This window comes from Dendrobates tinctorius, unplaced genomic scaffold (genome assembly GCF_039654945.1).
Source record: "Dendrobates tinctorius isolate UK_male_01 unplaced genomic scaffold, ASM3965494v1 ptg000087l, whole genome shotgun sequence".
Classification (NCBI taxonomy): domain Eukaryota; kingdom Metazoa; phylum Chordata; class Amphibia; order Anura; family Dendrobatidae; genus Dendrobates; species Dendrobates tinctorius.
Genome location: NW_027361755.1, coordinates 2,222,596 through 2,242,752, shown reverse-complemented (window position 1 = coordinate 2,242,752; position 20,157 = coordinate 2,222,596). Strand labels below are relative to the sequence as shown.

The window sequence follows — 20,157 nt, the reverse complement described above, 5'->3', positions numbered from 1 at the left end:
TCCCCTCACCCCCCTTTCGTGGTATACATGGTCCCCTCACCCCCCTTTCATGGTATGCATGGTCCCCTCACCCCCTTTCGTGGTATGCATGGTCCCCTCACCCCCCTTTCATGGTATGCATGGTCCCCTCACTCCCCTTTCACAGTATGCATGGTCCTTTCACCCCCAAATCTTGGTATGCATGGTCATCTCACTCCCCAATCCTGTATGCATGGTCCTCTCACCCCCCAATCCTGGTATGCATGGTCCTCTCACCCCTCAATCCTGGTATGTATGGTCCCCTCACCCCCCTTTCATGGTATGCATGGTCCCCTCACACTACCTTTTGTGGTATGCATGGTCCCCTCACAACTCTTTCATGGTATGCATGGTCCCCTCACCCACTTTTTGTGGTATGCATGATCCCCTCACCCCCCTTTTGTGGTATGCATGGTCTCCTAACCCCCCTTTCGCGTGGTATGCATGGTCCCCTCACTCCCCTTTCATGTTATGCATGGTCCCCTCACCTCCCTTTCCTGGTATGCGTGGTCACCTCACCCCCCTTTCCTGGTATGCATGGTCCCCTCACCCCCCTTTCATGGTATGCATGGTCCCCTCACCCCCCTTTCGTGGTATGCATGGTCCGCTCACACCCCAATACTGGTATGCATGGTCCCCTCACCCCCTATTCCTTGTATGCGTGGTTCCCTAAGCCCCCTTTCCTGGTATGCACGGTCCCCATACCCCCCTTTCGTGGTATGCATGGTCCCCTCACCCCCCTTTCGTTGTATGCATGGTCCCATCACCCTCTTTTCATGGTATGCATGGCCCCCTCACCCCCCTTTCGTGGTATGCATGGTCCCCTCACCCCCCTTTCGTGGTATGCATAGTCCCCTGTCCCCCTTTTTGTGGTATACATGGTCCACTCACCCCCCCTTTCGTGGTATGCATCGTCCTATCACCCCCCAATACTGGTATGTATGGTCCCCTCATCCCCCTTTCGTGGTATGCATGGTCCCCTCACCCTCTTTTCGTGGTATGCATGGTCCACTCACCCCCCTTTCGTGGTATGCATGGTCCCCTCACTCCCCTTTCGTGGTATGCATGGTCCTCTCACCCCCCAATCCTGTTATGCATGGTCCTCTCACCCCCCAAACCTGGTATGCATGGTCCCCTCACCCCCCTTTCATGGTATACATGGTCCCCTCACCCACCTTTCGTGGTATGCATGATCCCCTCACCCTCCTTTTGTGGTATGCATGGTCCCCTCACCCCCTTTCATGGTAGGCATGGTCCCCTCACCCCCCTTTCATGGTATGCATGGTCCCCTCACCCCCCTTTCATGGTATGCGTGGTCCCCTCACGCCCCTTTCCTGGTATACATGGTCCCCTCACCCCCCTTTCCTGGTATGCATGGTCCCCTCACCCCCCTTTCGTGGTATGCATGGTCCCCTCACCCCCCTTTCGTGGTATGCATGGTCTCCTCACCCCCTAATACTGGTATGCATGGTCCCCTCTCCCCTTTTCCTGGTATACGTGGTCCCGTCACCCCTGTATCCTGGTATGCATGGTCCCCTCACCCCCCTTTCGTGGTATGCATGGTCCCCTCACCCCCCTTTTGTGGTATGCATGGTCCCATCACCCCCCAATACTGGTATGCATGGTCCCCTCACCCCCCTTTCGTGGTATGCATGGTCCCCTCACCCTCTTTTCGTGGTATGCATGGTCCTTTCAACCCCCATTTCGTGGTATGCATGGTCCCCTCACTCCCCTTTCATGGTATGCATGGTCCCCTCACTCCCCTTTCCTGGTATGCATGGTCCCCTCACCCCCCTTTCGTGGTATGCATGGTCCCCTCACCCCCCAATACTGGTATGCATGGTCCCCTCTCCCCCTTTCCTGGTAAACGTGGTCCCATCACCCCCCTATCCTGGTATGCATGGTCCCCTCACGCCCTATTCCTTGTATGCGTGGTTCCCTAACCCCCCATTCCTGGTATGCACGGTCCCCATACCCCCCTTTCGTGGTATGCATGGTCCCCTCACCCCCTTTCGTGGTATGCATGGTCCCCTCACCCCTCTTCCGTGGTATACATGGTCCACTCACCCCCCTTTCGTGGTATGCATGGTACTATCACCCCCCAATACTGATATACATGGTCCCCTCATCCCCCTTTCGTGGTATGCATGGTCCCCTCACCCTCTTTTCGTGGTATGCATGGTCCAATCACCCCCCTTTCGTGGTATGCATGGTCCCCTCACTCCCCTTTCGTGGTGTGCATAGTCCCCTCACTCCCCTTTCACGGTATGCATGGTCCTCTCACCCCCCAATCTTGGTATGCATGGTCCTCTCACCCCCCAATCCTGGTATGCATGGTCCTCTCACCCCCCAATCCTGGTATGCATGGTCCCCTCACCCCCCTTTCATGGTATACATGGTCCCCTCACCCACCTTTCGTGGTATGCATGGTCCCCTCACCCCACTTTCATGGAATGCATGGTCGCCTCACTCCCCTTTCGTGGTATGCATGGTCCCCTCACTCCCCTTTCATGGTATGCATGGTCCCTTCGACCCTCCTTTCATGGTATGCATGGTCCCCTCACCCCCCTTTCATGGTATACATGGTCCCCTCACCCACCTTTCGTGGTATGCATGGTCCCCTCACCCCTCTTTCATGGTATGCATGGTCCCATCACCCCCCTTTCATGTTATACATGGTCGCCTCACTCCCCTTTCGTGGTATGCATGGTCCCCTCACTCCCCTTTCATGGTATGCATGGTCCCCTCGACCCTCCTTTCGTGATATGCATGGTCCCCTCACTCCCCTTTCATGGTATGCATGGTACCTTCACTCCCCTTTCGTGGTGTGCATGGTCCCCTCACTCCCCTTTCATGGTATGCATGGTCCCCTCACCCTCCTTTTGTGGTATGCATGGTCCCCTCACTCCTCTTTCATGGTATCCATAGTCCCCTCACCCACTTTTTGTGGTATGCATGATCCCCTCACCCCCCTTTCATGGTATGCATAGTCCCCTCACCCCCCTTTCATGGTATGTGTGGTCCCCTCACCCCCCTTTCCTGGTATGCATGGTCCCCCCAACCCCCTTTCCTGGTATACGTGGTCCCATCACCCCCCTATCCTGGTGTGCGTGGTCCCCTCACCCCCTTTTCCTTGTATGCGTGGTTCCCTCACCCCCCTTTCGTGGTATGCATAGTCCCCTCACCCCCCTTTCATGGTATACATGGTCCCCTCACCCCCCTGTCGTGGTATGCATGGTCCCATCACCACCCAATACTGGTATGCATGGTCCCCTCACCCCCCAATCCTAGCATACATGGTCCCCTCAACCCCATTTTCCTGGTATGCATGGTCCCCTCACCCCCCTTTCGTGGTATACATGGTCCCCTCATCTCCCTTTCATGGTATGCATGGTCCTCTCACCCCCTTTCGTGGTATGCATGGTCCCCTCACCCCTCTTTCGTGGTATGCATGGTCCCCTCACTCCCCTTTCGTGGTATGCATGGTCCCTCACTCCCCTTTCGTGGTATGCATGGTCCCTCACTCCCCTTTCACGGTATGCATGGTCCTTTCACCCCCCAATCCTGGTATGCATGGTCCCCTCACCCCCCAATCCTGGTATATATGGTCCTCTCACCCCCCAATCCCGGTATGCATGGTCCTCTCACCCCCCAATCCTGGTATGCATGGTCCTCTCATCCCCCAATCCTGGTATGCATGGTCCTCTCACCCCCCAATCCTGGTATGCATGGTCCTCTCACCCCCCAATCCTGGTATGCATGGTCCCCTCACCCCCCTTTCCTGGTATACATGGTCCCCTCTCTCCCATTCCTGGTATACGTGGTCCCATCACCCCCCTATCCTGGTATGCGTGGTCCCCTCACCCCCTTTTCCTGGTATTCGTGGTGCCCTCACCCCCCTTTCCTGGTATGAGCGGTCCCCTCACCCCCCTTTCACGGTATGCATGGTCCTTTCACCCCCAAATCTTGGTATGCATGGTCCTCTCACTCCCCAATCCTGGTATGCATGGTCCTCTCACCCCCCAATCCTGGTATGCATGGTCCCCTCACCCCTCAATCCTGGTATGTATGGTCCCCTCACCCCCCTTTCATGGTATGCATGGTCCCCTCACCCTACCTTTTGTGGTATGCATGGTCCCCTCACTCCTCTTTCATGGTATGCATGGTCCCCTCACCCACTTTTTGTGGTATGCATGATCCCCTCACCCCCCTTTTGTGGTATGCATGGTCCCCTAACCCCCCTTTTGCGTGGTATGCATGGTCCCCTCACCCCCCTTTCATGTTATGCATGGTCCCCTCACCTCCCTTTCCTGGTATGCGTGGTCCCCTCACCCCCCTTTCCTGGTATGCATGGTCCCCTCACCCACCTTTCCTGGTATGCATGGTCCCCTCACTCCCCTTTCGTGGTATGCATGGTCCCCTCACCCCCCAATAGTGGTATGCATGGTCCCCTCTCCCCCTTTCCTGTTATATGTGGTCCCATCACCCCCCTATCCTGGTATGCATGGTCCCCTCACCCCCTATTCCTTGTATGCGTAGTTCCCTAAGCCCCCTTTCCTGGTATGCACGGTCCCCATACCCCCCTTTAGTGGTATGCATGGTCCCAACACCCCCCTTTCGTGGTATGCATGGTCCCATCACCCTCTTTTCATGGTATGCATGGCCCCCTCACCCCCCTTTCGTGGTATGCAAGGTCCCCTCACCCCCCTTTCGTGGTATGCATAGTCTCCTCTCCCCCTTTTTGTGGTATACATGGTCCACTCACCCTCCTTTCGTGGTATGCATGGTCCTATCACCCCCCAATACTGGTATGCATGGTCCCCTCATCCCCCTTTCGTTGTATGCATGGTCCCCTCACCCTCTTTTCGTGGTATGCATGGTCCACTCACCCCCCTTTCGTGGTATGCATGGTCCCCTCACTCCCCTTTCGTGGTGTGCATGGTCCCCTCACTCCCCTTTCTCAGTATGCATGGTCCTCTCACCCCCCAATCTTGGTATGCATGGTCCTCTCACCCCCCAATCCTGTTATGCATGGTCCTCTCACCCTCCAATCCTGATATGCATGGTCCCCTCACCCCCCTTTCATGGTATACATGGTCCCCTCACCCACCTTTCATGGTATGCATGGTCCCCTCACCCCCCTTTCGTGGTATGCATGGTCCCCTCACCCCCCTTTCGTGATATGCATGGTCCCATCATCCTCTTTTCATGGTATGCATGGTCTCCTCATCCCCCTTTCGTGGTATGCATGGTCCCTTCACCCCCCTTTCTTGGTATGCATGGTCCACTCACCCCCCTTTCGTGGTATGCATGGTACTATCACCCCCCAATACTGGTATGCATGGTTCCCTCATCCCCCTTTTGTGGTATGCATGGTCCCCTCACCCCCCTTTTCGTGGTATGCATGATCCCCTCCCTCCCCTTTCGTGGTGTGCATGGTCCCCTCACTCCCCTTTCACGGTATGCATGGTCCTCTCACCCCCCAATCTTGGTATGCATGGTCCTCTCACCCCCCAATCCTGGTATGCATGGTCCCCTCACCCCCCTTTCTTGGTATGCATGATCCCCTCACTCCCCTTTCATGGTATGCATAGTCCCCTCGACCCTCCTTTCGTGGTATGCATGGTCCCCTCACCCCCCTTTTGTGGTATGCATGGTCCTCTCACCCCCCTTTCATGGTATGCATGGTCCCCTCACCCCCCTTTCATGGTATTTGTGGTCCCCTCACCCCCCTTTCCTGGTATGCGTGGTCCCCTCACCCCCCTTTCCTGTTATGCATGGTCCCCTCACCCCCCCTTTCCTGGTATGCATGGTCCCCTCACCCCCCTTTTGTGGTATGCATGGTCCCCTCACCCCTCAATACTGGTATGCATGGTCCCTTCTCCCCATTTCCTGGTATACGTGGCCCCATCATCCCCCTATCCTGGTATGCGTGGTCCCTTCACCCCCTATTCCTTGTATGCATGGTTCCCTAACCCCCCTTTCTTGGTATGCACGGTCCCCTCACCCCCCTTTCGTGGTATGCATGGTCCCCTCACCCCCCTTTTGTGGTATGCATGGTCCCTTCACCCTTTTTTTGTGGTATGCATGGTCCCCTCATCCTCCTTTCATGGTATTTGTGGTCCCCTCACCCCCCAATACTGGTATGCATGGTCCCCTCTCCCCCCTTTCCTGGTATATGTGGTCCCCTAACCCCCCTATCCTGGTATGCGTGGTGCCCCCCACCCCCCTTTCGTGGCATGCATGGTCCACTCACCCCCCTTTCCTGGTATGCATGGTCCCCTCACCCCCCTTTCCTGGTATGCATGGTCCCCTCACCCCCCAATATTGGTATGCATGGTCCCCTCTCCCCCTTTCCTGGTATATGTGGTCCCATCACCCCCCTATCCTGGTATGCATGGTCCCCTCACCCCCTATTCCTTGTATGCGTGGTTCCTTAAGCCCCCTTTCCTGGTATGCACGGTCCCCATACCCCCCTTTAGTGGTATGCATGGTCCCCTCACCCCCCTTTCTTGGTATGCATGGTCCCATCACCCTCTTTTCATGGTATGCATGGCCCCCTCACCCCCCTTTCGTTTTATGCATGGTCCCCTCACCCCCCTTTCGTGGTATGCATAGTCCCCTCTCCCCCTTTTTGTGGTATACATGGTCCACTCACCCCCTTTCGTGGTATGCATGGTCCTATCACCCCCCAATACTGGTATGCATGGTCCCCTCATCCCCCTTTCGTGGTATGCATGGTCCCCTCACCCTCTTTTCGTGGTATGCATGGTCCACTCACCCCCCTTTCGTGGTATGCATGGTCTCCTCACTCCCCTTTCGTGGTGTGCATGGTCCCCTCACTCCCCTTTCACAGTATGCATGGTCCTCTCACCCCCCAATCTTGGTATGCATGGTCCTCTCACCCCCCAATCCTGTTATGCATGGTCCTCTCACCCCCAATCCTGGTATGCATGGTCCCCTCACCCCCCTTTCATGGTATACATGGTCCCCTCACCCACCTTTTGTGGTATGCATGGTCCCCTCACCCCCCTTTCGTGGTATACATGGTCCCCTCATCCCCTTTCGTAATATGCATGGTCCCATCATCCTCTTTTCATGGTATGCATGGTCCCCTCACCCCCCTTTCGTGGTATGCATGGTCCCTTCACCCCCCTTTCTTGGTATGCATGGTCCACTCACCCCCCCAATCTTGGTATGCATGGTCCTCTCACCCCCCAATCCTGGTATGCATGGTCCCCTCACCCCCCTTTCTTGGTATGCATGGTCCCCTCACTCCCCTTTCATGGTATGCATAGTCCCCTCGACCCTCCTTTCGTGGTATGCTTGGTCCCCTCACCCCCCTTTCGTGGTATGCATGGTCCTCTCACCCCCCTTTCATGGTATGCATGGTCCCCTCACCCCCCTTTCATGGTATTTGTGGTCATCTCACCCCCCTTTCCTGGTATGCGTGGTCCCCTCACCCCCCTTTCCTGTTATGCATGGTCCCCTCACCCCCCCTTTCCTGGTATGCATGGTCCCCTCACCCCCCTTTTGTGGTATGCATGGTCCCCTCACCCCCCAATTCTGGTATGCATGGCCCCTTCTCCCCCTTTCCTGGTATACGTGGCCCCATCATCCCCCTATCCTGGTATGCGTGGTCCCCTCACCCCCTATTCCTTGTATGCATGGTTCCCTAACCCCCCTTTCTTGGTATGCACGGTCCCCTCACCCCCCTTTCGTGGTATGCATGGTCCCCTCACCCCCCTTTCGTGGTATGCATGGTCCCCTCACCCTTTCTTTGTGGTATGCATGGTCCCCTCATCCTCCTTTCGTGGTATTTGTGGTCCCCTCACCCCCCAATACTGGTATGCATGGTCCCCTCTCCCTCCTTTCCTGGTATATGTGGTCCCCTCACCCCCCTATCCTGGTATGCGTGGTGCCCCCCACCCCCCTTTCGTGGCATGCATGGTCCCCTCACCCTCCTTTTGTGGTATGCATGGTCACCTCACCCTCCTTTCGCGGTATGCATGGTCCCCTGACCCTCCTTTTGTGGTATGCATGGTCCCCTCACCCTCCTTTCGTGGTATGTGTGGTCCCCTCACCCCCCTTTCCTGGTATGCGTGGTCCCCTCACCTCCGTTTCCTGGTATGCATGGTCCCTTCACCCCCCTTTCGTGGTATGCATGGTCCCCTCACCCCCCTTTTATGGTATGCATGATCCCCTCACCCCCCTTTCGTGGTATACATGGTCCCCTCACCCCCTTTCGTGGTATGCATGGTCCCCTCACCCCCCAATACTGGTATGCATGGTCCCCTCTTCCCCCTTTCCTGGTATATGTGGTCCCCTCACCCCCCTATCCTGGTTTGCGTGGTCCCCCCCACCCCCTTTTCCTGGTATGCATGGTCCCCTCACCCCCCTTTCCTGGTATGCGTGGTCCCCATACCCCCCTTTTGTGGTATACATGGTCCCCTCACCCCCTTTCGTGGTATGCATGGTCCCCTCACCCCCCAATACTGGTATGCATGGTCCCCTCTCCCCCTTTCCTGGTATATGTGGTCCCGTCACCCCCCTATCCTGGTATGCGTGGTCCCCCCCACCCCCTTTTCCTGGTATGCATGGTCCCCTCACCCCTCTTTCCTGGTATGCGTGGTCCCCATACCCCCCTTTCCTGGTATGCTTGGTCCCCTCACCCCCCTTTCGTGATATGCATGGTCCCCTCACCCCCCTTTCTTGGTATGCATGGTCCCCTCACTCCCCTTTCATGGTATGCATAGTCCCCTCGACCCTCCTTTCGTGGTATGCTTGGTCCCCTCACCCCCCTTTCGTGGTATGCATGGTCCTCTCACCCCCCTTTCATGGTATGCATGGTCCCCTCACCCCCCTTTCATGGTATTTGTGGTCATCTCACCCCCCTTTCCTGGTATGCGTGGTCCCCTCACCCCCCTTTCCTGTTATGCATGGTCCCCTCACCCCCCCTTTCCTGGTATGCATGGTCCCCTCACCCCCCTTTTGTGGTATGCATGGTCCCCTCACCCCCCAATTCTGGTATGCATGGCCCCTTCTCCCCCTTTCCTGGTATACGTGGCCCCATCATCCCCCTATCCTGGTATGCGTGGTCCCCTCACCCCCTATTCCTTGTATGCATGGTTCCCTAACCCCCCTTTCTTGGTATGCACGGTCCCCTCACCCCCCTTTCGTGGTATGCATGGTCCCCTCACCCCCCTTTCGTGGTATGCATGGTCCCCTCACCCTTTCTTTGTGGTATGCATGGTCCCCTCATCCTCCTTTCGTGGTATTTGTGGTCCCCTCACCCCCCAATACTGGTATGCATGGTCCCCTCTCCCTCCTTTCCTGGTATATGTGGTCCCCTCACCCCCCTATCCTGGTATGCGTGGTGCCCCCCACCCCCCTTTCGTGGCATGCATGGTCCCCTCACCCTCCTTTTGTGGTATGCATGGTCACCTCACCCTCCTTTCGCGGTATGCATGGTCCCCTGACCCTCCTTTTGTGGTATGCATGGTCCCCTCACCCTCCTTTCGTGGTATGTGTGGTCCCCTCACCCCCCTTTCCTGGTATGCGTGGTCCCCTCACCTCCGTTTCCTGGTATGCATGGTCCCTTCACCCCCCTTTCGTGGTATGCATGGTCCCCTCACCCCCCTTTTATGGTATGCATGATCCCCTCACCCCCCTTTCGTGGTATACATGGTCCCCTCACCCCCTTTCGTGGTATGCATGGTCCCCTCACCCCCCAATACTGGTATGCATGGTCCCCTCTTCCCCCTTTCCTGGTATATGTGGTCCCCTCACCCCCCTATCCTGGTTTGCGTGGTCCCCCCCACCCCCTTTTCCTGGTATGCATGGTCCCCTCACCCCCCTTTCCTGGTATGCGTGGTCCCCATACCCCCCTTTTGTGGTATACATGGTCCCCTCACCCCCTTTCGTGGTATGCATGGTCCCCTCACCCCCCAATACTGGTATGCATGGTCCCCTCTCTCCCTTTCCTGGTATATGTGGTCCCGTCACCCCCCTATCCTGGTATGTGTGGTCCCCCCCACCCCCTTTTCCTGGTATGCATGGTCCCCTCACCCCTCTTTCCTGGTATGCGTGGTCCCCATACCCCCCTTTCCTGGTATGCTTGGTCCCCTCACCCCCCTTTCGTGATATGCATGGTCCCCTCACCCCCCTTTCATGGTATGCATGGTCCACTCTACCCATTTCGTGGTATACATGGTCCCCTCACCCCCCTTTTCGTGGTATACATGGTCCCCTCACCCCCCAATACTGGTATGCATGGTCCCCTCTCCCCCCTTTCCTGGTATGCATGGTCCCCCTCACCCCTATTAAACTACACACATACAAAAAAAAAACATTTATGCTCACCCTTCTTTCCTGTGCTCCAGCACTGTCACGTTATGCTGGAGGCAGGGGGAGGAGTCTGGCGCTGGAGTACGCGCATGTCCATAGCGCTGTCCGATACCATATTGCTGAAGACACACTGTAAATGTGTCTTCAGTAAAAAGGCGCCGGATCACGCTATGCGCATGTGCTATTCCAGCCGCACTCCTGCCCCGGTCTCCGGCCGAAGAGAAGTGCCGCGTCAGCGCCCCTCCCGGTCAGGTAAGTATGGTGCCGGAAATAACGGTATGCAGTGTGTACGCGTACCGCCATCACCGACGCCATACTCACTCCTCACCGCTGGATGCCTCATTCTGTCTAGAGCCAGACTGCGCAGGCGTGTCGCGCTTGTGCAGTCTATAAAGGCTTCAGACAGAGTGACGCTTAGCCCGTCATATCATAGATAATAAAAAAGATGAAGCTTCCTGGTCCGCTTCATATCAAAGTAGGTTGGAGAACTCACTACAAGATTCAATATCGGCCTCACATCTGGAATTAAAATTACAGAATTAAAAACAACATGCACAAGAGAGAATGAACAATCTAAATAACTAAAGCATTTTAATTCATATGCAAATAATGGGTTAAGTACTTTGCCTGTCTGAGCACTTTCCAAGCCTCTGCCTCCCCAGGTTGTTTCCATGCCCAGCACCAGCCTCTTTAGCTTGATTACTATCTCACTGTCTGATTTCCTTGGCGCTCATGTAGAGGCAGAGGCTCCTGACAAGCTCTGTCCCACCCAAAGCACTTAATGTCTCATTTGCATATGAATCAAATACTGATTACTCCGGAATACAGCAACAGATTGGAGATATAATGGTGTTGAACAATTTACATTTCCAAGACCTACATTTTACTATATGTGGTTTGGGGGGTTATCTTACTACCAGATTTCCTTTAAATTAATGATTAAGGTCTTTGATTTTATGATGAGCATAAATTATACAAATACCTGGCTATGTTAATCTAGCCAAAGGTCCCCTAATGTTCCTTTCTCATGAATGGTAAATATCCTGGATTTTTAGAAAATGTTTGAATCACTGAGCATCACATTGATTATTGGTAACTTCTGGCAATAAATGGAAAGATGGTCACTTTACATAAATGATCAAATAATGAGCAATAAAACAATTTTCTTGATTTGTGCACTATGGCCTAGACTTAACAATGCTGGTTTCTATATTGGGCCCACAAATCATATCATCATGTGTTCATTGAGCGCCCTCTATAGGTGAGAGCTTTTGAGTCAAGATATGTTCTGATTTTTATAAAATACACCCTTTCTGGTAACTGCTGTACAAAAGACAGAAAAATGGTAACAAAGAAAAAAGTAAAGAATGTCCCTCTATCCTTTAGTTTTAGTCTGGCACCAACCACCTGAAACTAAATGTGAAATGTATCCAAATTATTACTATAGGGGTTTTTTATACTACTTTTGAAAATTGCACAGTTTACCAATTTCAATGTACACCTCCTAACTTTGGCTAAGGAAAGTGAATGAAAATTGTTCTATCAATCCTGAAGAAATTTATAGCAATTTGAATGTATTTTTCTACAATTTTAGAAAATGCCACCAGTTTCTGATTATACACTTCCATATTACTAATCTGTCCTGTCCACTGTAGGGAAGAATATTTGAACACTGAATTGGTTAGTTTGTGTAGTGGATGAAAATGTTGCCATGTTGTTTGCTACCCTATGCAAAATGTTTAGGATAGCCATGACATGGTTTGCTGGATGTCTCTATGTTTCTTCTCATCCATACATAGGTTATTATTTGGTTTAATTTATTTTTCTTCAGTGAAACATTGAGTTTAAAGTGATTTTCTGGCGACAGGTTTTTGTAAGAAGCCATTTTCTATGTTTTTTTTTTGTTATATAGCCAATTCTGGATCTCTGCAAGGGCCACATACTCCTCAGTCCACGGGTAGTAATTCCATGGCTGAGATGCCTGGCGATTTAAAACCGCCAATGCCAGCTTCAACCCCACATGGTCAGATACAGCCAATGCCCTGTGGCAGGTATGTGCATTTACATTGCAACACTTTACTACAGATCTACAATGTATCCCTGAAAGTTGCAGTTAAACAGATTATCTGACATTTTGTGCAACTTTTATGTTCAATAGGAACAGTTCAGTGAGTGTGCAAGAACCATTTTCTGATGATTCAGGTTTCCCAAAGTGCAATTCTATTACTCCCAATACCCCTTACCAACAAGGGATGAATGTACCAGACATGATGGGCCGGATGCCATATGAGCCTAACAAAGATCCCTTCAGTGGTATCAGAAAAGGTATGATGTATAAAAGGTGCAAGACATTTTCTTGTTTTTTTTTCCTAATTTTGTGATATTATAGTATTTTTTTTGTTAAATTTATACATTGCATTCAGGTTATTGACTTTCTGCTTGTAAGACAAGGGTGTATTATATACTGGCTATAAATATGGCATGGTGCAGACTTTATATTACATCTGTAGTTACTTGCAGACAAACTTGAATATTTAAGTGAATGATCAGTAGGGATGAGCGAGTATACTTGTTAGGATTCGGTACTCGGCGAGTAATGCGGTACTCGAATCCTGGCGACTATTTCACTACTCGCAATATTCGGCACAGTCCCCGCACAGCCCTGCACAGTCCCCGCACAGCCCTGTACTGTCCCCGCACAGCCCTGCATAGTCCCGCACAGTACCTGCACAGCCCAGCACAGTCCCCGCACAGCCCTGCACAGTCTCCGCACAGCCCTGCATAGTCCCGCACAGTACCTGCACAGCCCAGCACAGTCCCGCACAGGCAAGCACAGTCCCCGCATAGCTCTGCACAGTCCCACACAGCCCTTCACAGTCCCACACAGTAAGTGCACAGCCCAGCACAGTCCCGCAACGGCCAGCACAGTCCCCGCACAGCCCAGCACAGTCCCGCACAGCCCAGCACAGTCCCCGCACAGTACTGGCACAGCCCAGCACATTCCCACACTGTACCTGCACAGCCCAGCACAGTCCCGCACAGCCCAGCACAGTCCCGCACAGGCCAGCACAGTCCCCGCACAGCCCTGCACAGTCCCGCCAGCCCTGCACAGTCCCGCACAGTACCTACACAGCCCAGCACAATCTCACACATTCCCACACAGGCCAGCACAGCCCTGCATAGTCCCGCACAGTACCTGCGCAGTCCAGCACAGTCCCGCACTGGCCAGCACAGTCCCGCACAGCCCCGCACAGTACCTGCACAGTCCAGCACAGTCCCGCACAGGCCAGCACAGTCCCCACACAGCCCAACACAGTCCCGCACAGCCCTACACAGTCCTGAACAGCCCGGCACAGTCCCTGCACAGTACCTGCACAGCCCAGCACAGTCCTGCACAGTACCTGCACAGCCCAGCACAGCCCGGCACAGTCGCCGCACAGCCCAACACAGTCCCGCACAGCCCGGCACAGTCCCACACACAGTACCTGCACAGTCCCGCACAGGCCAGCACAGTCTCCGCACAGGCCAGCACAGTCCCCGCACAGCCCAGTACAGTCCCGCACAGCCCAGCACAGTCCCCGCACAGTACCGGCACAGCCCAGCACAGTCCCGCACAGCCCAGCACAGTCCCCGCACAGCCCAGCACAGTCCCCGCACAGCCCAGCACAGTCCCCGCACAGCCCAGCACAGTCCCGCACAGTCCCGCACAGCCCTACAGAGCCCAGCACAGTCCCCGCACAGCCCAGCATAGTCTTGCACAGCCCTGCACAGTCCCGCACAGTCCCCGCACAGTCCCGCACAGCCCTGCACAGTCCCGCACAGCCCTGCACAGTCCCGCATAGCCCTGCACAGTCCCGCACAGTACCTGCACAGTCCAGCACAGTCCCACACATTCCCACACAGGCCAGCACAGCCCTGCACAGTCCCGCACAGTACCTGCACAGCCCAGCACAGTCTCGCACAGCCCTGCACAGTCCCGCACAGTATCTGCACAGCCCCGGACAGTATCTGCACAGCCCAGCACTGTCCCGCACAGCCCAGCACAATCCCACACAGCCCAGCACAGCCCTGCACAGCCCAGCACAGTCCCGCACAGTCCCCGCACTGCCCAGCACAGTCCCTGCACATCCCAGCACAGTCCCGCACAGCCCTGCACAGTCCCGTACAGTACCTGCACAGCCCAGCACAGTCCCGCACATTCCCAGACAGGCCTGCACAGTCCCACACAGTACCTGCACAGGCCAGCACAGTCCCGCACAGGCCAGCACAGTCCCGCACAGCCTTGCACAGTCCCGCATAGTACCTGCAAAGCCCAGCACAGTCCTTTCACGGGCCAGCACAGTCCCACACAGCCCTGCACAGTCCCGCACAGTACCTGCATAGTCCCGCACAGTACCTGCACAGCCCAGCACAGTCCTGCACAGCCCAGCACAGTCCCGCACAGCCCAGCCCGGCACAGTCCTCACACAGTACCTGCACAGTCCAGCACAGTCCCGCACAGGCCAGCACAGTCCCCACACAGCCCAACACAGTCCCGCACAGCCCGGCACAGTACCCGCACAGTACCCGCATAGTACCTGCACAGCTCAGCACAGCCCTGCACAGTCCCGCACAGTACCTGCACAGCCCAGCACAGTCCCGCACAGCCCAGCACAGTCCCCGCACAGCCCAGCACAGTCCCGCACAGTCCCGCACAGCCCTACAGAGCCCAGCACAGTCCCCGCACAGCCCAGCATGGTCTTGCACAGCCCTGCACAGTCCCGCACAGTCCCCGCACAGTCCCGCACAGCCCTGCAAGTCCCGCACAGCCCTGCACAGTCCCGCATAGCCCTGCACAGTCCCGCACAGTACCTGCACAGTCCAGCACAGTCCCACACATTCCCACACAGGCCAGGACAGCCCTGCACAGTCCCGCACAGTACCTGCACAGCCCAGCACAGTCTCGCACAGCCCTGCACAGTCCCGCACAGTATCTGCACAGCCCAGCACAGTCCCGCACAGCCCAGCACAATCCCACACAGCCCAGCACAGCCCTGCACAGCCCAGCACAGTCCCGCACAGCCCTGCACAGTCCCGCACAGCCCTGCACAGTCCCGCATAGCCCTGCACAGTCCCGCACAGTACCTGCACAGTCCAGCACAGTCCCACACATTCCCACACAGGCCAGCACAGCCCTGCACAGTCCCGCACAGTACCTGCACAGCCCAGCACAGTCTCGCACAGCCCTGCACAGTCCCGCACAGTATCTGCACAGCCCCGCACAGTATCTGCACAGCCCAGCACAGTCCCGCACAGCCCAGCACAATCCCACACAGCCCAGCACAGCCCTGCACAGCCCAGCACAGTCCCGCACAGTCCCCGCACTGCCCAGCACAGTCCCTGCACATCCCAGCACAGTCCCGCACAGCCCTGCACAGTCCCGTACAGTACCTGCACAGCCCAGCACAGTCCCGCACATTCCCAGACAGGCCTGCACAGTCCCACACAGTACCTGCACAGGCCAGCACAGTCCCGCACAGGCCAGCACAGTCCCGCACAGCCTTGCACAGTCCCGCATAGTACCTACAAAGCCCAGCACAGTCCTTTCACGGGCCAGCACAGTCCCACACAGCCCTGCACAGTCCCGCACAGTACCTGCATAGTCCCGCACAGTACCTGCACAGCCCAGCACAGTCCTGCACAGCCCAGCACAGTCCCGCACAGCCCAGCCCGGCACAGTCCTCACACAGTACCTGCACAGTCCAGCACAGTCCCGCACAGGCCAGCACAGTCCCCACACAGCCCAACACAGTCCCGCACAGCCCGGCACAGTACCCGCACAGTACCCGCATAGTACCTGCACAGCTCAGCACAGCCCTGCACAGTCCCGCACAGTACCTGCACAGCCCAGCACAGTCCCGCACAGCCCAGCACAGTCCCCGCACAGCCCAGCACAGTCCCGCACAGTCCCGCACAGCCCTACAGAGCCCAGCACAGTCCCCGCACAGCCCAGCATAGTCTTGCACAGCCCTGCACAGTCCCGCACAGTCCCCGCACAGTCCCGCACAGCCCTGCACAGTCCCGCACAGCCCTGCACAGTCCCGCATAGCCCTGCACAGTCCCGCACAGTATCTGCACAGTCCAGCACAGTCCCACACATTCCCACACAGGCCAGGACAGCCCTGCACAGTCCCGCACAGTACCTGCACAGCCCAGCACAGTCTCGCACAGCCCTGCACAGTCCCGCACAGTATCTGCACAGCCCAGCACAGTCCCGCACAGCCCAGCACAATCCCACACAGCCCAGCACAGCCCTGCACAGCCCAGCACAGTCCCGCACAGTCCCCGCACTGCCCAGCATAGTCCCGCACAGCCCTGCACAGTCCCGCACAGGCCCGCACAGGCCAGCACAGTCCCTGCACATCCCAGCACAGTCCCGCACAGCCCTGCACAGTCCCGTACAGTACCTGCACAGCCCAGCACAGTCCCGCACATTCCCAGACAGGCCTGCACAGTCCCACACAGTACCTGCACAGGCCAGCACAGTCCCGCACAGGCCAGCACAGTCCCGCACAGCCTTGCACAGTCCCGCATAGTACCTGCAAAGCCCAGCACAGTCCTTTCACGGGCCAGCACAGTCCCACACAGCCCTGCACAGTCCCGCACAGTATCTGCATAGTCCCGCACAGTACCTGCACAGCCCAGCACAGTCCTGCACAGCCCAGCACAGTCCCGCACAGCCCAGCCCGGCACAGTCCTCACACAGTACCTGCACAGTCCAGCACAGTCCCGCACAGGCCAGCACAGTCCCCACACAGCCCAACACAGTCCCGCACAGCCCGGCACAGTACCCGCACAGTACCCGCATAGTACCTGCACAGCTCAGCACAGTCCTGCACAGTACCTGCACAGCCCTGCACAGTCCCGCACAGTACCTGCACAGCCCAACACAGTCCCGCACAGCCCTGCACAGTCCCCGCACAGCCCGGCACAGTCCCGCACAGCCTGGCACAGTCCCACGCACAGTACCTGCACAGTCCCGCACAGGCCAGCACAGTCCCCACACAGCCCAGCACAGTCCCGCACAGCCCAGCACAGTCCCTGCACAGTACCGGCACAGCCCAACACAGTCCCGTACAGGCCAGCACAGCCCTGCACAGTCCCGCACAGTATCTGCACAGCCCAGCACAGTCCCCGCACAGTCCAGCACAGTCCCGCTCAGCCCAGTACAGTCCCGCACAGCCCTGCAGAGCCCAGCACAGTCCCGCACAGGCCAGCACAGTCCCCGCACAACACAGCATAGTCCCGCACAGCCCTGCATAGTCCCGCACAGCCCCTGCACAGCCCAGCACAGGCCCTGCACAGTCCCGCACAGCCCTGCACAGTCCCGTATAGCCCTGCACAGTCCCGCACAGCCCTGCACAGTCCCGCACAGTACCTGCACAGTCCCGCACATTCCCACACAGGCCAGCACAGCCCTTCATAGTCCCGCACAGTACCTGCACAGCCCAGCACAGTCCTGCACAGGCCAGCACAGTCCCGCACAGTACTTGCACAGTCCAGCACAGTCCCGCACAAGCCAGCACAGTCCCCGCACAGCCCAACACAGTCCTGCATAGCCCTACACAGTCCTGCATAGCCCTACACAGTCCCACACAGCCCGGCACAGTCCCCGCACAGTACCTGCACAGCCCAGCACAGTCCTGCACAGTACCTGCACAGCCCTGCACAGTCCCGCACAGTGCCTGCACAGCCCAGGACAGTCCCGCACAGCCCGGCACAGTCCTGCGCACAGTACCTGCACAGTCCTGCACAGGCCAGCACAGTCCTCGCACAGCCCAGCACAGTCCCGCACAGCCCTGCACATTCCAGCACAGTACCTGCACAGCCCAGCACAGTAAGTCCCGCACAGACCTGCACAGTCCCGCACAGTACCTGCACAGCCCAGCACAGTCCCACACAGCCCTGCAGAGTCCCCGCCCAGCACACACACGCAGCCTCTTTTTCGCATTTCCTATTGACTTACATTGGACTCACTACTCGTTACGAGTACCCGAGTATTAGGAGGTACTTGAAAAGAGTACAGCGAATCTGAATATTTCACTACTCGATCATCCCTAATGATCATTTCAAGAAGAGAAAAAAAACAGATTTAGCTAATAAAATATATTACAAAGTTTGTTTTAATGTGTACTATTGATTTATGAACTAAAAATTAAAACAACAGATACTCTTTAACCCCTTCACGACATATGACATATTTACATCATATGTTGTGTCCCTTGCTTTGATGCAGGCTCTGACGCTGAGCCCATACTTTTCCCCTCACATGATAGCTGATTTAGTCCAAGCTCAACTCACAGCTGTGAATCACTTAAATCTCTGACAGCAGGATTTAAAGAAAACCTGTCAGCAGGATTGTGCTCAGTAGCCTACACACAGTGTCAGGTCGGCACCGTTATACTGATTAGGCCAGGATCACACATGCAAAAAACACGGCCACGTCTTGCATGTTAATACTCGGCACTGCTGCCGGCACTCGGGAGCGGAGCGTGTGGCCGCAGAGCAATACATGCAGCCGCACACTCCACTCCTGAGTGCCGGCGGCAGTGCTGGGTATTAACATGCGAGACTCGGCCGTCTTTCTCGCGCGTGATCCCAACCTTAAAGTGATAGCTTGGTTGATGAAATCCATCTTGTGTTTGTGGTTTAATTTTTATTTGCAGTTTTGAGGTAATGATATGCTCATGCTGTGGGGCGGGCCTGTGGGGGTCTTCATGTGGTGCTTGGATTAGGTATTAATAATGCAGACTGCTAGCAGATCAGTTATCCCTCGGTGATCTGCCCCCTGTTTTACATAATTAATATGTATATTGTAAGCGAAAGAAAAAAAATCACCTGCAGAAGACAGGTGGAGGCACTGCAGCAAGGCCGGACTGGCCATCTAGCAATTCTGGCAAATGGCAGAAGGGCCTTTCTGGTTGTGAGCTGCTTTGTCTGTTACATTGATAACAAAATTCATGTCTAAAGACACCCATATGGTTAAGAGTTGTGACGGAGCACAAAGTCTCTGACTCAGTCACTTACCCCAGCAGGCCATGGGTATCATTAGAAATATTGGTCTACTAATCGTGCTTTCCTCCATCCAGGTTAATATTACTAATATATCCAATCTGGTGCTTGGGGACGGAAACAGCATGGGTCTGTGTGATTTCAAATGCCAGGGCTGAATTTCTGTCCCAGTCTGTACCTGCGCTGCAGCATTATCACATGTGTACTGTGCATTAAACTGTTTTATCTGATGATCTATTCTGTTATTTCTAAACACTGTTTTTCGATGATTCCTTTGTATCTCCATTCATACTGCACCCACACACACAAATAATACACCATTTGAAAGGTGAACTTGCCCCCTTCAGCAAGAAAATGGCCAAACAAACCACACATCCACAGTTTGATCACAAAATACAGTTTAAACATTAATTTTCATAAACCTGCAGTAAGGAAAAATGACCTGAAGGTGGCACCAGAGTACCCTAAAGCACACTACCACAAAGCTGCTTACAGACATCACAAACAAATCTAAACATTTGCCTTGGGGGCTTTCCAGCTTGCCGAACTGCTTGCCCAGCCTATTTTTGCCAAATTGGAGGATTTTGCATACTTCACTGCAGGTGAGGCACATATGCAAACACATTTGTAAACATGCACTGCCTATTGAATTGCACACTTGCTCCTTTCATAATCCACCCACACAAACAAATGATAGACCATTTGAAAGGTCAAATTACCTGCAGGTGGCAGCACACTACC

At 55.5% G+C, this 20,157-nt stretch overlaps 1 protein-coding gene across 9 annotated transcripts in view; it reads left to right on the top strand.

Moving 5' to 3' along the window:
* ARID1B (AT-rich interaction domain 1B) overlaps positions 1-20,157 on the top strand; it is a 2,758,190-nt gene that overhangs the window by 2,304,175 nt on the left and 433,858 nt on the right. For 8 of the 9 annotated variants that reach the window (XM_073585743.1, XM_073585747.1, XM_073585745.1 and 5 more), the window contains 2 exons: positions 12,278-12,416; positions 12,524-12,690. The exons of the other annotated variant lie outside the window; for it this stretch is intronic. In XM_073585743.1, coding sequence (XP_073441844.1) covers positions 12,278-12,416; positions 12,524-12,690 — 306 coding nt within the window. The remainder of the gene's footprint in view (positions 1-12,277; positions 12,417-12,523; positions 12,691-20,157) is intronic. 9 annotated transcript variants of the gene reach the window in all.